Source organism: Arachis ipaensis, chromosome B3 (genome assembly GCF_059453495.1).
Source record: "Arachis ipaensis isolate K30076 ecotype BB chromosome B3, ASM5945349v1, whole genome shotgun sequence".
In the NCBI taxonomy this organism is placed as follows: domain Eukaryota; kingdom Viridiplantae; phylum Streptophyta; class Magnoliopsida; order Fabales; family Fabaceae; genus Arachis; species Arachis ipaensis.
In genome coordinates this window covers 24,844,789-24,862,641 of record NC_142438.1, presented here as the reverse complement: position 1 = coordinate 24,862,641, position 17,853 = coordinate 24,844,789, and the positions used below count along the sequence as shown (strand labels likewise).

The 17,853-nt window shown below is 35.3% G+C and overlaps 2 protein-coding genes across 2 annotated transcripts; one reads left to right on the top strand and one right to left on the bottom strand.

The window, feature by feature from the left end:
• Nucleotides 1-1,260: 1,260 nt before the first annotated feature.
• On the top strand, nucleotides 1,261-8,268 carry LOC107630016 (phosphoenolpyruvate carboxylase 2). Its single transcript, XM_016333010.3, has 10 exons — nucleotides 1,261-2,359; nucleotides 3,011-3,405; nucleotides 3,577-3,661; nucleotides 4,192-4,414; nucleotides 4,681-4,784; nucleotides 4,877-4,964; nucleotides 5,138-5,292; nucleotides 5,413-6,411; nucleotides 6,828-7,214; nucleotides 7,779-8,268. Exons 1-10 carry the CDS (start codon nucleotides 2,192-2,194, stop codon nucleotides 8,073-8,075), a joined length of 2,901 nt encoding a protein of 966 aa, XP_016188496.1. The 5' UTR covers nucleotides 1,261-2,191; the 3' UTR covers nucleotides 8,076-8,268.
• Nucleotides 8,269-10,048: 1,780 nt separating this feature from the next.
• LOC107630015 (transmembrane 9 superfamily member 12) lies at nucleotides 10,049-13,175 on the bottom strand. The gene is made up of 2 exons (XM_016333009.3): nucleotides 13,000-13,175; nucleotides 10,049-12,424 (listed from the first exon to the last, which is right to left on the bottom strand). Exon 2 carries the CDS (start codon nucleotides 12,361-12,363, stop codon nucleotides 10,387-10,389), a length of 1,977 nt encoding a protein of 658 aa, XP_016188495.1. The 5' UTR covers nucleotides 12,364-12,424; nucleotides 13,000-13,175; the 3' UTR covers nucleotides 10,049-10,386.
• Between the last annotated feature and the right edge of the window lie 4,678 nt (nucleotides 13,176-17,853).

Sequence of the window (17,853 nt, the reverse complement as noted above, 5' to 3'; positions counted from 1 at the left end):
AAGTATTTATTTTAGATACGTGTTAACATATATAATAGGATATCTACTTAAAATTTGTTTATATATTATAATGCAAAAAATTAAGTTCATTTGGAAATAGAGGAGAAAGTTATGTAATAAGATAATCTTTGTCTCTTAGTCGATGAAAGTGTATTGTTCTCAATTATTTTATTATATATTTTTTAATTATTGTTTATTTTATTTTATATTTTTTAATTACTGAAAAAATAATTGAGTAAAATTAAATATAATAAACATATAATTATAAAATTATAAATATTAAATTAAATAAAATAATTTTGAGTTATTGTCTTTTTAATATTACCATTACCATAAATATAAAATGTGTACATTGAAAAATTAAATATTTTAGAATTTTTATAATATTTACTATATAAAGATACAATATAGTTAAAAAATTTTAAAACTATATAATCTTAATTAGTCTTGTTAAAACACTTGTTAGTCAAACTTATTTTTTAAAAATTAAACTTTTTCGTGTGTATATATATATATAAGAATATGATCACAAAATTAACATAAAATATTTTAAAATTAAAGTGAATCAATTTATATTTCAAAAATTAGAATACCAACACAAAGAGCTTGTTTGTATTAGTTTATAAGAAAAGATTTTTTTAAGTGATTTTTTTAAAAGATTTTTAAAAAAATAAAAATAATTTTATGTTTTAATATTTTATATTGATATTTTTATTTATTATGTTAAAATATTTTTTAAGTAAATTTTTTTTAAAAAAAGTATAAGTTATAATTTTTAAAAAAATATTTTTTAAATTTTTTAGTATTTTTATTTTATTATTAAAAATTATAAATATGTTAAAACATAAAAAAATTTAACAATTTAATGATACCAAAACAAAATCCAATTATATTGTTAACTAACATATGTAAAATTAATTTAAGCAGAAGCATTAATTAGAATCTTAAAAGTTATAATTTTTATATTTGAATTAGTTGTTATAATAAATTTTGGTTATAGTAAAGTTGGACTTTAAAATTAGTTTTTTTCTTTTTTCTTTTCTTTAAGACGTTCATCAGGATGACAGTTTCTCAATATTTTTAATAAATAAAAACCGTAAAAAAAATATCGCATATAGAGATAAAGAGAAGACCATTTTTTTTTTTGAAAACAAAAAAAACTCAATACAGTAAAGTGGAACAAATAGAAAAAGATATCCAAACCAGACAAGCAACTCCTAGCAAGTAACACAAAATAAAGAAACTCCTCGTATCTTTTTCGGCATAGCCATCAACAACATGAAGAGAGTGCACTCCTCCACTTGTCGCAGTTAACCATGGACATATTGATAATTTCCTCAACATCTTCTGAAATATCCTCTTATTCCTTTTCAGCCTTCTAGCCTTCCAGCCAAATGTTCCAAATGATCGTACAAAAGCTCTTTAACCGCTGCTTTTGGTTCTCCTTCCTGCGCAGCTCTTCTATCCAACTTAAAAAATGATCCTTCATAAGTTCTGGAAGAGACCATGGCCGGTCAGACACAGATATCCAAACACTCTATACCTGTTAAGCAAAATCACAGCCAAAAAATAAATGGTGGACCTCCTCAATATCCTTGTTACATAGAACACAGCTCTTATCAATCTGATTGAGTATCCCAAGTCGACTTGGCCTCTCTTTAGTATTCACCCTGCCTGTCAAAATAAACCAAGCAAACAGCTCCACTTTTGGGAGAAACTTTTTTTCATCTTAAAGTCAGACATATTGATTTTATGAATCAAAATTACCGAAATACAAACAAATTAAAAGAATAATTAGCTCATATATATCTTATTTTATGTTACCCGACTTAAAATTTGATGGAGCAAACTTTTGATGTAAGCAAAAGTTAACATATTCGTGTTTTCGTGCCTTTATAAAATGCAAGGCAGTCTCACAGTTTCAAATCATATTCTCTCTCTCTCTCTCTCTCTCTCTTTGTCTGTACTGCTTTCTGTTTTGGTGCAGTGATCATAAAAGAGCGAACACATACACACCTTCTTTCACTCTCGTTCTCTCTATTTATTTTCACTCCTCCACCAAAAAGTTTCCTTTCTTACCGTACTTGTGCTTTTCACTCACTCACTACACACCAAGCACCATTGTCATCTTGCTTGAACTGAATCGTTCACAGAGTGAGTGTGGTGGTATATATAAAAGAACAGAAAAAGAATGGCTACTAAGAAAGTTGAGAAGATGGCTTCAATTGATGCTCAGCTGAGGTTGCTGGCACCAAGCAAGGTCTCTGATGATGACAAGCTTGTTGAATACGATGCTTTGTTGTTGGATCGATTCCTTGACATTCTTCAGGATTTGCATGGACTTGATATCAGAGAAACCGTAATTTCCTAGCACCTCTTTTCCTAATTATTTATTTTATTTTCTTATTTTGATTTGAGGATTTGTTTTAAATTGAATGAGGTGAGACTGATTACTTTTGAATTGTTCTTTTAGTATTTAGAGGAATGTTTAAGACAACTTTTTTACGAATTTATGTCATTACCCTTTTAGTTTTTCTTGTGGTTTATTGTTCATCAATATCTGCATTCAAATAAATTCTAACTGATCTGACTTGAGTTGGATTGATTTTATCTCTTTGATTTAGGTGTTTCTTATGAATTTTAGTTTTTCTGTTTTTTTTTTTTTGGGTCATTAAAAGATTCTAGCTTTGTTAAGTCTAGTTTTGTGTTCAGTTGTGATTGATGTAAAATTTGCTTGATTTAGCTCAACGCTGTGATTTTTTTTTTCTGTCTTGGAACATTGACATTTGGCAAATTTTGATTCTTTGTGTCCTGAGATGAAAAGTTGTGTTGTTAGTGAAATATAGATTCATGCTTTACTAAAATAAGATCAATTCCACTTGCTTATGGGCCTTCTAGAGTTAATTCTGGTTTTATTTTTGGTGTTTTTTGTTGCTTATTTGTTTCTGTTCTTCACTGCTTACAAGGAATTTGTATCTCATTGGTCTGAGTAATTTTTTATGTATCCTAGGTTCAAGACTGCTATGAGCTGTCAGCAGAGTACGAAGGGGAGAATGATCCTCACAAATTGGAGGAACTTGGGAACATGCTGACTGGTCTTGATGCTGGGGACTCTATTGTTGTGGCCAAATCATTTTCTCACATGCTTAATTTGGCTAACTTGGCAGAAGAAGTTCAAATTGCCTACCGAAGAAGGATCAAGCTGTTGAAGAAAGGCGATTTTGTGGATGAGAACTCTGCCATCACTGAGTCAGATTTAGAAGAGACCTTCAAGAGGCTTGTGAATCAAATGAATAAGACCCCTCAAGAAGTCTTTGATGCCTTGAAGAACCAGACTGTAGATTTGGTCCTAACTGCTCATCCAACTCAGTCTGTTCGTAGATCTTTGTTGCAAAAGCATGGCAGGTTTGTCCATTACTTAGAGGAAAAATTATGGTAGTCAATTAATTGTGCATCTACCATTAGCTGCATGAAAATTCATTGACGAAATATCCTGCACTTTTGGCATTTTTCAGATTTCCGTACTAAGGCGTAATCTTATGTTGACGTTGATAATAATTGCCTTTTTTTCATCAGGATAAGGAATTGTTTGACACAGTTGTATGCTAAAGACATAACACCAGATGACAGACAGGAACTTGATGAGGCTTTACAAAGAGAGGTGTGTAACTGCTGGTTATTGTTGATTCTATATTCTTATATTATGCCAGTAATGACAGCTGCATGGTTCTCCAAGTTGTTTTGCTACTTTATATATAAAGTTGTATATAAGAACTTTGATTGAGGTTGATATTTTCCTGCAAAACATTTGCAGTATATTCATGCTGTTTAATAAATGATAGCCTAATGGTTTATTAAGTGATAAAATATTTTCATTGGTCGAGTAATCTGAGTTTATCCACAGTGTGACCTTGTTCATATGGATGGCATTACACAAATTCTATAAATCTATGCTAGTGTTGAACTAAGGTTTGCCGGGTTTTTGTAATTTATGTGCACTTAGTATGCGATATAACCTCTTGAGCTTTTCATGACCAATTGGTATATCTTGTTTCATAGTTGGCCTAACCTTTCTGTAAGAACTCAAGAAAGTTTTTATGCGAATGGCTTTTATCACTGCCATAAATTAGTAATTAGAATTGTATATGTGAATCAGTATAGTTCAGCCCTAGTGACTGATCTCTCATGCAGATTCAAGCTGCATTTCGTACCGATGAAATTCGAAGGACCCCTCCTACACCACAAGATGAAATGAGGGCCGGAATGAGCTACTTCCATGAGACGATCTGGAAAGGTATACCAAAATTTTTGCGCCGAGTTGACACTGCTCTGAAGAACATTGGTATAAATGAACGTGTCCCATATAGTGCTCCGGTTATTCAGTTCTCTTCTTGGATGGGAGGAGATCGTGACGGTATGTTTCTTTTCCCCTAAGCAATTAATACATGGATATGTTTTTCAAAAAGAAGGTTTATCTTTGCTAAACTTCCTGTGCCTGTCTTTGTTCACCAAATTCTTCATGTATATTTGACCCGAAATCCTTCATTCCTCATATTTTCTTTATCCATTTCGTCATCCATCCCGTGTCATCTTCAGTTTTGGGCACTGCCTTGGGCCTTGGAGGCATCAGTTGCAATACAAAATGACTTTGTCTTACACTATGTCTGATGTGCTTTGCAGGAAACCCGAGGGTAACTCCTGAAGTTACAAGGGATGTATGTTTGCTGGCTAGAATGATGGCTGCTAATTTGTACTTTTCTCAGATTGAGGATCTCATGTTTGAGGTATCAAATATTGCAGGTCTTTATTCATGATTTATTTTACGTTATCATTTATAGCACTGTTCCTACCTTTTATTTTTGTTTGCTCCTGGCAGTTGTCAATGTGGCGCTGCAGTGATGAGCTTCGTGCTCACGTCGATGAACTCCTTAGGTCCTCAAAGAGTGATGCAAAACACTATATTGGTATGAAAAGTTGATATTATTTTGTTCTAAATATAAACTCTAAACTTTTAAGTTCTTTTTAAGACAAATAATTTCAAAATTGAGCACTTTAAACTTCTGAGCAAATATTCAGAGTTTGTCCTTTTGATCGGTAGGTTATATTGAATGATGTAATAAATTCTTCGTTCCTGCAGAGTTCTGGAAACAAGTTCCTCCAAATGAGCCCTATCGTGTTATTCTTGGTGATGTGAGGGACAAACTGTATAATACACGTGAGCATGCCAGGCAGTTATTAGCCAATGGGACCTCTGAAATCCCTGAAGAGACAACCTTCACAAATGTTGAACAGGTATCATCCTCCATTCAGTAGTTAGTGGAATAAGGTTGTTGTTGCCGAGAGAATAATATCGATATAGTGATATTTATATAATGTATTTTAAACTCTTTGTCCTTCATTGTTTTCTTGTAGTTTCTGGAGCCTCTTGAGCTATGTTATAGGTCACTATGTGCATGTGGTGACCAACCAATAGCAGATGGAAGCCTTCTTGATTTCTTGCGGCAAGTTTCCACCTTTGGACTTTCACTTGTAAGACTCGACATCCGTCAAGAATCGGACAGGCACACTGATGTTATGGATGCTATTACAAACCACTTGGAACTCGGATCTTATCGAGAATGGTCCGAGGAACGCAGGCAGCAATGGCTATTGTCCGAGCTCAGTGGAAGGCGCCCTCTCTATGGGCCTGATCTTCCGAAAACAGAAGAAATTACAGATGTGTTGGAAACCTTCCGTGTCATTGCGGAACTTCCTTCCGATAGCTTTGGTGCCTATATCATCTCAATGGCAACAGCTGCATCTGATGTGCTTGCTGTAGAGCTTTTACAACGTGAATGTCACGTGAAGCAGCCACTAAGAGTTGTCCCATTGTTTGAAAAGCTTGCTGATCTCGAGGCTGCTCCTTCTGCATTAGCCTGCCTATTCTCTATAGATTGGTATAGAAACCGTATTGATGGTAAACAGGAAGTTATGATTGGGTACTCTGACTCCGGGAAAGACGCTGGCCGTCTATCTGCAGCATGGGCCCTTTACAAGGCTCAAGAAGAGCTCATAAAGGTTGCTAAGGAGTTTGGTGTTAAGCTTACCATGTTCCATGGCAGAGGAGGGACTGTGGGAAGAGGAGGAGGTCCCACTCATCTGGCTATACTATCTCAGCCACCAGACACTATCCACGGCTCGCTTAGAGTAACAATTCAAGGTGAAGTTATTGAACAGTCGTTTGGAGAAGAGCACTTGTGCTTCAGAACACTTCAGCGTTTCACTGCTGCTACACTGGAGCATGGAATGCATTCTCCTGTGTCGCCAAAGCCAGAATGGCGTGCTCTCATGGATGAGATGGCTGTCATTGCTACAAAGGAGTACCGCTCTGTTGTCTTCCAGGAACCACGTTTTGTTGAATACTTCCGATGTGTAAGTAGTTTTCTATGCTAATCTTACTTATGATCAATTTTTAAACTTGATATGAGAACTGGTAAGTTGCACTTGAAAATCTAGTGAATAATAATTATGGTATGCTTAAATGTTAAATTAACATTGACACCTGACAAATACTTTAAACATTTTTGACATTCAAGTTTTTATTAATAATGTTTATAGTGCTTACTTTTATAAAAGAAAAAATGTTTACGAATGCTTATTAATATATCTATTTCTTTGTAAATTTTGTGAATATTTTATTTGTTTAAAAGTCTCTGGTTTGATTGGAATATGAATATCTGATTATTTAAGCAAAACTATCTTTTGTTATTCCACAACAGTCACAAAATTAATGATGTTGCAGATTCCTTATGTACCTTTTTTTAACTTCTGAAAATTGTGAACTACAGGCAACTCCCGAGTTGGAGTATGGAAGAATGAACATTGGCAGTCGTCCATCAAAACGAAAGCCAAGTGGAGGAATAGAATCGCTCCGTGCTATACCATGGATCTTTGCATGGACTCAGACAAGGTTTCACTTGCCTGTATGGCTTGGCTTTGGGAAGGCATTTAAGCATGTAATTGAGAAGGATCCAAAGAATCTCCAAATGCTTCGCGATATGTATAACCAATGGCCTTTCTTCAGGGTCACCCTTGACTTAGTTGAAATGGTGTTTGCAAAGGGAGACCCTGGGATTGCAGCTCTATATGACAAACTCCTAGTGTCAGAAGAACTATGGCTGTTTGGTGAGCGTTTAAAGTCTAAATATGAAGAAACCAAGAGCCTTCTCCTTCAGGTAGTCTATGACTTCTGCTTAATAATTTGACTGCTTGGGTTCTTTTAATGCTTTATCTTAAGATCATGGGTTCAAGCCGTAGAGCAGCCATTGATATGTAATTATCACGTTCGGTTGTCTACATTACACCTTTTGAGTGTGGCCCTTCTCTAAACCCTGCGTTAACGAGGGATATTTTTGCACTGGGTTGCCCTTGTCACTCTGTTATAGATGACACGTCATATATGTAATTGTAGAACATTCTTCTTGTACTTTTTATTAGTAGTTTAAATATTAGAAGTTTGTTTAGTTAAGGGGTGAAATTCGGGTGGAAATTTTCATGGATGAGTTTCATGTAATGTAAATTTCCACCCCAATCTTAATCCCCACCAAACGGACATGAGAACCTCGAAACTTGATCTGATGTAGAAGATTCATAATTTCCACCCCAATCTTAATTTCCACTCCATCATACTAGTTTCATCGTGCTTCTGGAACAGTGAAAATGAAAATGAATTTATATATCTATTTATTCATTTTGTTGTCCCTACAGTATTGATAATTTTTGCTACAAACTCTTTGTAGGTTGCTGGGCACAAAGATCTCCTTGAAGGAGACCCTTACCTAAAGCAAAGACTTCGTATTCGTGATTCTTACATCACAACTCTCAATGTCTTGCAAGCCTACACTCTGAAGCGAATCCGCGACCCTGACTACCATGTGAACTTGAAGCCTCACCTGTGCAAGGATTACACTGAATCTAGCAAGCCGGCGGCAGAGCTTGTTAAACTCAACCCGAAAAGCGAGTATGCCCCTGGTTTGGAGGATACCCTCATCCTGACAATGAAGGGTATAGCTGCTGGCATGCAAAACACTGGTTAAGCTTCCATGGATGTGTTGCTCTGTTTATTATTATTGTTAGTGTTGATAACATTGTGATATTGCCATGTTGGGTACTTGTAACACATGTTGTCTTACTAGAGATGTGAACCTGCATCAAAATAACTTTCTTTATATATGTTATCATGAAATAAAATTATGTTTTTAGCCCGAGCCAGCAAGGGTTTTATGCTGACTTTCTATTTGAATTTAGATCCTCTAAAGTGATAAAGTAAGGAATTTAATCCTAAACCTATCATATGTGGATATATTATCTTAATTTTAAGAGTGATTACTTTAATATTTTAGGCCATAACTCCCAATGCTTCCAGCACACACCACTGGTCACCCAAAAACTTCCAAGAGAGTCTAGGTCGGGAATGGTAAAATTAAGTTGAACAATTAAGGAGGACAAAGTTGTCACTTAAATTTTGAGCGTAACAACTCCGGAGCATTTGCCATTTTGTATTGTATATCTAAATTTTATAGTTAAATACTATTCAACATTTATCAAGAATTCAATTTGTGAATTGTGATTCGATAACCATGAATACTTCTCTATTCCCTATCCCTCCGTTAATCCGTTTACTCTTTTGTTTTTGGTCATGTCCGTTTACTCTTTAGTAAACATCTCGAAGTGAATTGCTACCTGTGTTGAACAAAAACACAACTAAAACAAGGTTTAAGAATCGCTCTATTTTAGAAAGATCAAAAACGCATTTTCAAGTGAATTTTAAGTAGGGAAAGGAAGTGGAGGATCTATTTGCTCATTTTAAAGCAATCTCGTTTGAACTGGGGTGAAGGAGAGGAATTGCTTAAATAAAACTTCACTTCCCTTTGAATTCTAATATACACAAAGAAGCCTTTGTTTCTTTACTCAACTAAATCAGAAAACAATAAATTTTCATTTAGAACTTAAAAGTACAAACTGTTTGCCCTTTGTCGCAGAAACTATTGCCTGTAGGTTCCGAACAGAGACAGAGAACATAGATGTAAGATATGAAATTCATGATAACCAAGTCAACAAGTACATGAAGAAATCTCAGTGGCTTGACTGCAATCTTAGAGGGGAAGAGATATAGGTGAAAACCATACAAACACCAGATATAACCACTGTAAGGGTTCGCAACTACTTTAACAATCAACAAAATTTTATTCTTGTTCAATGCCACAACAGAAGATATTAAAATTTACATGACTTCAAGCATAGCAAAGCAACAAGAAAACCAAGATCATGCTGATCCTTTTAACTGAGACCAGCCAATAGATCTGCATCTTCACAAAAATGTTACTCTTAATATGATCTTTCAATATCGGGCTAGAAAGCAAACTCTAGATTATACTAAAAGCAAGTATGCTTGTAGTATTGTTTCACTCTCTGATAGACCATTCATGGAGCTCTAAAGTCTTGGATCAGAGAACATTATATTCTCCTTGCTTACGTAAGTTAGAAAACATGAATAAATGGAAGGGAGTTAAAGTGACCAAAAACAGTACACCAGTTGCAGCCTAGACAGCTCTATCTCATTCATTTTTCTTGCAGCATGTTGGTGCTAAATTCAATCGTACTCTCGTGCCTTGAGCCGCTTTGAACAATGATATAGTATACAGGGTAGTAGGGTACCAGATTATTTAATTATAATTTATAAAATATCAACTCTTGTTCTTTTCACCATATAGGCCTAGAGAAAAGTATATGTATATATACGTAGAAATATTATAACTTTTTAATACAAGAGATATAGAGATCATGGAAAAATAAACAGAAAAGACAAATATCTTACACAGCTTTTTCCTTGGTTTGCAGGTATAGAGTATTGTTACTTCCTTGATTTGCAGGTATAAAGTATGGTTACCAAGAGTTGAGAGATCTTTGCGCAAATCAACTTAACTACAATTCACAATCAATATAAAGGAAGAACAAAAAAGAAGAAAATAATGCACAAAGAACTGAAAATCACAATGAAATCTGGAAGTATCCATCTAATGATTTCTTTTCAGTATTGGAACGGAATGAGAGTCTGAAAAGTTACAAGATCCTAAATCAAATGAAACTAAAGTACTTAAAACAAAATGAGCTAGAACACTAGTTGAATACTAGAACGAGCAAATCACTTTGGGAGACAGGGAGAAGGGGAACAAACTGCAGATATTGCAATATGTAATATAACAATTCACAATTGCCTATTGCGATCAATTACCATCAGTTGCCTACTCACTGTTCTGCAATTCAAGCAAAGCTACAAAATGAACTCAACAGAGTATAGATCAACTGATCTTTTCGCTGAGTCAATGAAAGAGAGCAGCAGGAACCTCAATCTATCTTTACGGATGAGAACAAGTAATGCACGAAGTAGAATGATGTAAGGAAGCCAACTGTCCCAGTGGCCAACATGATTGCCACTGCCATGAGTAGCGAATAGCCAAGGTAAAGTGTAGCTGAGACTGGCCCGCTCAAACTCTGAAGGTCAAAAACCAAATAGTTAATTGAATACAAGAAGACATACAGCGAAACAGAACCTGAAGCAAAGAATGCCTTCCACCACCACTGCCAATCTTCCACACAAAGGTGCATATAGGTGAGGACAACAGATACTTCCGCACAAACAATAATCAGCAGCAAAAGAACAACGAGCAGGAAACCAAATACATAATAGAACCTCCCAAGCCAAATACTGGAAAGGATGAAGAAAAGCTCAATAAAGAGGGTTCCAAATGGAAGAGTTCCGGCACCGAGAACAAGAAGCCAAGATGGATATTTACGGGCAGGAATTTCCCTAGGAATTTGATTAGTCCGCACAGGATATTCAATTGCCTCTGCTCTTGTCCCCATAAATCCTCCAATCATGGTAAGTGGTACCGAAATACAGAACCAAAGGAAGAAGAGCTCAAAATACAAGGAAATGGGAATTGCACCAGTACTGCTGCTGCCCCACAAAATAAAATTCAGTACTGTAAGAATAATGAAAGCGATTCCAGGAAAGAAACAAGCTGCGGACCAGGAAATTGATCTCCAACCTTCCGTGGTCCCCTTAATGGTGCTCCAGAGTCGTACGCTAACATAACCGGCAGCAATCCCAAGGATAAGAAATAAGAGTATCATTCCTGTTAGTAACATACCACGGGAGGCTGGTGACATAAAACCAAGGGCTGCAAAAACAATGGTAACGCCACCCATCCCAAGAATTTGAACTCCATCTCCAACCATCACACACAGAAGCTTTGAGCAATTAGGCTCCCTGAAAACATCTCCCACAACAAGTTTCCATCCTGAGAGCTCCTCATTCATTTGAGCTTGTGCCTCTTTATCCAGTTCCTCATACCTTGTCAGGTCTCTTCGCACAGTCCTCAAGAAAATAACAAAAACAATACCAGCAAGGAAAAAGATGACCATAAGTGAGTTCATGATTGAGAACCAATGAACTTTGGAACCTTCCATCTTCAAATAAGCATCCCAACGCGATGGCCATTTTATATCACTTTTCACAAATTCAACCTCATATGTGAATGATATCCTTTCTTGCTCTTTTATTACTTGATACTTGTCAAGTTCACTTGGGCAGCTTATAGAAGTGATATTATCATACATGTGGAGTGACGTCATGACTTCAGGATCATATTTAACACTGCAAGGGGAAACCTGAAAGCCAACTATTTGATATCCAGATGCTTTACTCTTGTCGGATTCAGAAATAACACCCAAACCTTCCTCCCCAGTCCCTATAATCTCAGCATTGCTTCCTTCATATTCATGAACCAAAATTGTAAACTTCAGGTGGTTGATGATGTAGTCATCATTGCTACCAGGGGGTGTATACCCAACGGGGAACCCTGTCCACTGGATTTTAACCCCATTTTGAACAGCAAATCGCATAACTGGGAGGTTATCAAGGATCATATTCACTTGGTACAGATCCCGCGTTCTTTGTTTGAGCAGCTTCACCTCATGCTCATTCAGCGGGGTTGTTGTACAGAGATAGATTGACTCATTAACATTCATCTGGAACCGATAGGGTGAGTTATCAATCTGATCCCCCATAAGGAGCTCTCCGAGATTCTCAGCACTCTTTTTTATGCCACCAAGCGGCTTGCAGTATGGAAGGCTGTAATAGCTGAATGGAAGCTCGGTTTCAATAGAGGTCAATGAATTCACCTTGGCATATATATTATCTCCATTTACATACGTATGCATGTAACTTCCAGGCAGATAGAAACCATTGCAAAGTTGAGCAGCAAAGACAATGATGGAAATAAAAACCCAGTACATCAATGGCTTTGTTACCAACTCCATTCCCTTCACGTTTTTTTATGAGTCTACGCTAACTCGAACAATAATGCATCCAGATTCTTATCTACAAGGAAAAAGAAAAGCATAGCAATTTCAACAGAAGCGTACCAAAAGCAATTAAAAGTCCATATACGTACATACTCATACAAATCATCAACGGTTTGAAAATTAAAATCAGATCAATTAAGAAAAACCAAGAAGGAGATCTCAATTCCTTAAAAAATAAATAAATAAAAGAGGGAAACTACGAATTCTACATCATCCCATAACAAAATCAAACCCAACGAGGAAATGAATAACATTCACTAAAGAATGGAAACAGTAGCATAAATTGCAAGTTAAAAATCCAAAATATTAAAAGAAAACTACTTAGCACAGATACACACAACAAGTGAATTCGGATCAAATCGAAATGAAAGGACGACTGCCACATGAATCCGAAATTCCTCGAAAAGAAAGACCGAATAATTAGCTCCAACGCCAACATCAGAGAAATCAAGAGTAAATGGAAATGGGAAAAAAAAAAGAAAAAGAAAACAAACGGAAGAGTATAAGATGAGATCTAGATACGGCGTCGTTTCATAGTTGATGTGCATAGCTAGGAAGAGAGCGAAGAGAAGGGAAGAGAGGAAAACCTACCCTGGAATTTGGCAATGGAAAGAGGGAGAGAGATCTGAACTCAACGCACCAGATGGTTTCTGGCGGTAGGAACGAAGCAGAAGCAAATTATTCGATATTTGGGTTATGTTGGATCCGCGGATTGGATCGTCCTCACCACATAAGAACAGTAGCACTCACCGGCCAACAACATATATATATTTGGAATTGGAATTTGGAAGTTAAAGTAAAAAATAAATGGTTTTTGAAATGAATTTAATTTTGAAAAGTGTAAAACAGTTTTATAGTATATTTAATCACCTAACACTACATTAATAAAATATTAATTACATAAATAATCATACAAAAAAATTATAAAATATTTTATATTATCAACGTATTGAAATTGAGGCCTGCTACACATACAAGTCTTTTTGGCTTACAAGTCTTACAAGTCCAATAAAACACACGCATTACACTTAATTAAAGCATTACACACTTCCACATTCAAAAGTAAATAAAACGCACGTTATTCAACAACTTCCTGTTTCCAAAGCGCGCTACTCACCATGCATTATGAACGACTCTTCTTCTTCTTCTTCCTCCATGAAAACAATTTTCTTGTCAAATTTGAAGATAATGGAACTTCAGAAATACACCCAAACGATTACAGAAATACACCCCAACGATTACAGAAATACACTAAAAGGATTACAGAAATACACCCAAACGGTTACAGAAATTCACCCAAATGATTATAGAAATACACCCAAAGGATTACAAAAATACACCTAAAGGATTTAAGAAATACACCCAAAATTCGTTGAAGTACACCTTATGCATATTTCAGAACTCTTTCTCTTTCTCCTCCTCATCTTCTGCTGCTTCTTCTTCTTCAAAAACGATTTCAGAGCTTGATGTCAAAAAACAATGGAAATCGAGAATAACGAAGAAAGAAAACAGAGAGAAAAGCACGTAAATGAAGAAGAACAAAAAGAGGAAGAAAAACGTGCAACAAGAAGAAGAAGAAAGAGAAAGAGAAGGCAAGAAACGAAAGAAAAGAAGAAGAAGAGGAAGAGGAAGAAGAACGTGCAAGAAGAAGAAGAACGAGAAAGAGAAAGCAAGAAACGAAAGAAAAGAAGAAGAAGAAGAAGAAGAAGAAGAAGAAGAAGAAGAGGAAGAAGAAGAAGAACGTGCAGCAAGAAGAAGAAGAAGGAGAAAGAGAAGGTAAGAAACGAAAGAGAAGAAGAAGAAGAAGGAGAAAGAGAAGGTAAGAAACGAAAGAGAAGAAGAAGAAGAAGAAGAAGAACGTAGACCTTGCATCGCGTTTTTGGGGTTTATTCGTTAATTAACTTGTAAAGCATACAAGCCCTAATGACTTGTATGCAGAGCTTTTCTGATTGAAATTAAGGTAGAAACTCACATAATATAATTGTCATTCAACAATTATTAATTATCAATTTTACATAAAAATAATTGTATGTGAGTTTGTAAGAATAAGAAAGAAAAAGAATTTCTAAGTGAAAGAATGAAACTTATGCAGAACAAATTAAAAAGTGTTATTTTTTATTTCATTGTTTGTACTTTGTACACTAGAGTAGGAGTATATATATATACACAGAAGCTTCCACTACTAATCTAACTAACCCTACTCCTCATAACAAAATTATTTGAAAACATTATTTGAATTAATTTGAGAATTACTCAACTAATCTTGTTAGATAGAATCTGTTTTTTTTTTTTCTTTTTTTATAACAGATTCTTTACATTCTTTATATATGTTAATATACCCCCTCCCCCACAAACTCATGATGGTCTGATTGCCAATCTGAGTTTGCTCTTGAACTTATCAAAATTGGCTAAGGACAAGGACTTCGTTAACACATCCGCTACTTGTTCTGTGGAGGGAATGTGAGTAACAACAATTGAGCTTTTTATCACTTTGTCTCTCACAAAGTAGAGATCCAACTCAAAGTGCTTGGTTCGATTGTGTAAAATTGGATTATAGGCAAGCAACACAGCTGAAATGTTATCACAAAATATAGTGGGAGGAGCAGAGCAGGGCTGGTGTAGCTCAGCAAGAAGGTTTTGAATCCATAGCAGCTCCGTGAATACTGCTGCAAGGGCTTTATACTCTGCCTCGGTAGAGCTTCTGCTGACCGTGGCTTGTTTGTTACATTTTCAGGACACCAAATTTGATCCAAGATACACACAAAATCTTGTAGCAGACTTTCTATCATCAAGATTGCTTGCCCAATCTGAGTCTAAAAAGGCAGTAAATCTCAAGTCAGTGCATCTGTGAAATTGAAGTGTAAGATCAACGGTACCTGCTAAATAGCGCAGCACCCTTTTTGCTGCAATCCAGTGTTCTTGACATGGGTTGGACATGAACTGACTTAGTTTATTAATAGAAAAACTAATGTCAGGTCATGTAATAGTTGCATACTATAACCCTCCTACTATGGAACGATACAAGGTTGGATTTTCAAAGAGAGTTCCACAATTGGTTGTTAATCTCAGAGAGATTACCATAGGTGAACTGATTGGTTTTGAATCTTGCACTCCAGACCTCAAAAGTAAAATGTGAATATACTTTGATTGATATAAAGAAAGTAAGGAATTGGAATGCTTGACAGCTTCTATTCCCAAAAAAAATTCAGATCCCTTAGATCTTTTAATAAGAAAGTGGGATGCAATTTAGTAAGCACAATTTTAATATTAGTTTCATTATCACCAGTAACAACCATATCATCAACATAGATGAGAATGTAAATAACAGAATTAGTAGTAAATCTTGTGAACAGGGAGGGATCAAATTTTGTAACTGTAAAACCAAAAGACTGAAGAGTAGCAGTAATTGTTAAATACCAAGTCCTTGGGGCTTGTTTAAGACCATAAATGGCCTTGTTGAGTTTACAAACTAATTTAGGATTGGAGTTAATGAATCTTGGAGGTTGAGTCATAAAAATAGTTTCATATAAAGTTCCATTCAAAAAGGCATTGTGAAAATCATATTGTTGTATTCTCCATCCTTTAGATAAGGCAAGAGTCAGAATGATACGAATTATAACAGGTTTTATTACAGGAGAGAATACTTGATCAAAATCTATTTCTACAGTTTGGATAAAACCCCTAGCAACTAATCGTGCTTTATGTCTTATAACTTCCCCTTTGGCATTTCTCTTGACAGCAAAAATCCACTTGCAGGTGATAACTTTTTCATCTTCAGGGAGCTCAAGTAAGGTCCAAGTATTATGATGTAATAGAGCATTATATTCATTAAGCATTGCTTCTCTCCATAAAGGATTCTGAAGAGCACTTCGAACATTTTTTGGAAGTAATTCAGAATCAGGTATAGAGCTTACTAGAGAAGTACTTACCTGAAAGGTCTTTGATGGTTTGCTACCTGTTTTAGACCTTGTTTGCATAGGGTGAATATTGTCTGAAGAAGGGATAGGTGGAAGATTCTGAGACGAGGGTAATACAGCTTCTACAGAGGAGAGTGGTATAGAATTTTGTGTAGCTGGAATAGTAATAGTTGACTGTGAGCTTGGATTTGTTGTGTATGAGAGTTGATTTCCTTCTCTATTAGTAATGTTAGCATGCTTGTCCAAAGAATGAGTGGAATGCATAGGAATTGAACGAGGTAGAGGGATGGCAGGATCAATGGATGAAGGTGGAATAGTTGCAATCTGAGGCAAAAATTTTGTAACTGTAGTACTACTAACACTAGAATTTTGATCATTATTATTATGAAGAAAAAAGGAAAGAGAAGGAAAGGTAGTTTCATGAAAATTAACATCCCTAGAAGTAATTATTTTTCCATACTTTGTTAAGCATCTATATCCTTTTTGATTTAAAGAATAACCAAGAAACAAATGAGGTTCATATCTATATTCTAGCTTATGCATATTATATGGTCTAGTATGTGGAAAACATAAGCAACCAAACACTCTTAAAGAAGCATAATCAGGTTTGGTATGAAATAGCAATTCAAAAGGTGATTTATTCTCTGTTACATATGAAGGCATACGATTAATTAAATAAACTGAAGTTGCCAAAGCCTCATTCCACAGAGTTAAAGGAAGGGAGGCAGTGTCTAAAGGAGCTAGAGCAGTTTCAACAATATGCCTATTCTTCCTTTCGGCTATCCCATTTTGTTGTGGAGTATAAGGGCAAGTAAGCCTATGTATAATACCTTCTTGGGCTAAAAAATCTGTAAAAGTCTTAGACAAATACTCTCTAGCATTATCAATTTGTAGAGCTTTTATAGAATGTCCAAGTTGCTTTTCCATTTGAGCTTTATATAGTTTAAACACACTGAAAACTTGTGATTTATTGGTTAAGAAATATATAGTAGTGTGCCTTGAGTAAGTGTTAATGAAAGATGCATAATATCTAACACCTGTATGAGCAGTAATTGGGGCTAGTCCTCAAATATCAGACACAACTAAAGATAAGAGAAAATCATATATAGTAGTAGATGGAGAGTAAGGAAGTCTGTGAGATTTAGCCAAACAACATGAATCACACATAACAGTATCAGATTCATTATTATTAATAGGAAATGAACAACTTGCTACAATGGATTTTACAATTTGCATTGTTGCGTGACCAAATCTCTTGTGATACATATCTAGAGATAAAGTCTTAGCTATAAGAACATAAGAATTAAACTGACTACAATCTGTTTTTATTTTTGGAATATAAACTTTTGAAATCTATACATGCCATTAGTTGCTGTTCCTTGGAGAAGCACCTCCTTAGTAGCCTGAGATTTCACAAAACACACATCAGGCCAAAAAGAGAAATAAACTTGATTATCTCTTACAAATTTTGATATGCTAACAAGATTATGAGCAATTGAAGGGACAGGTAATAAATCATAAAGATAAT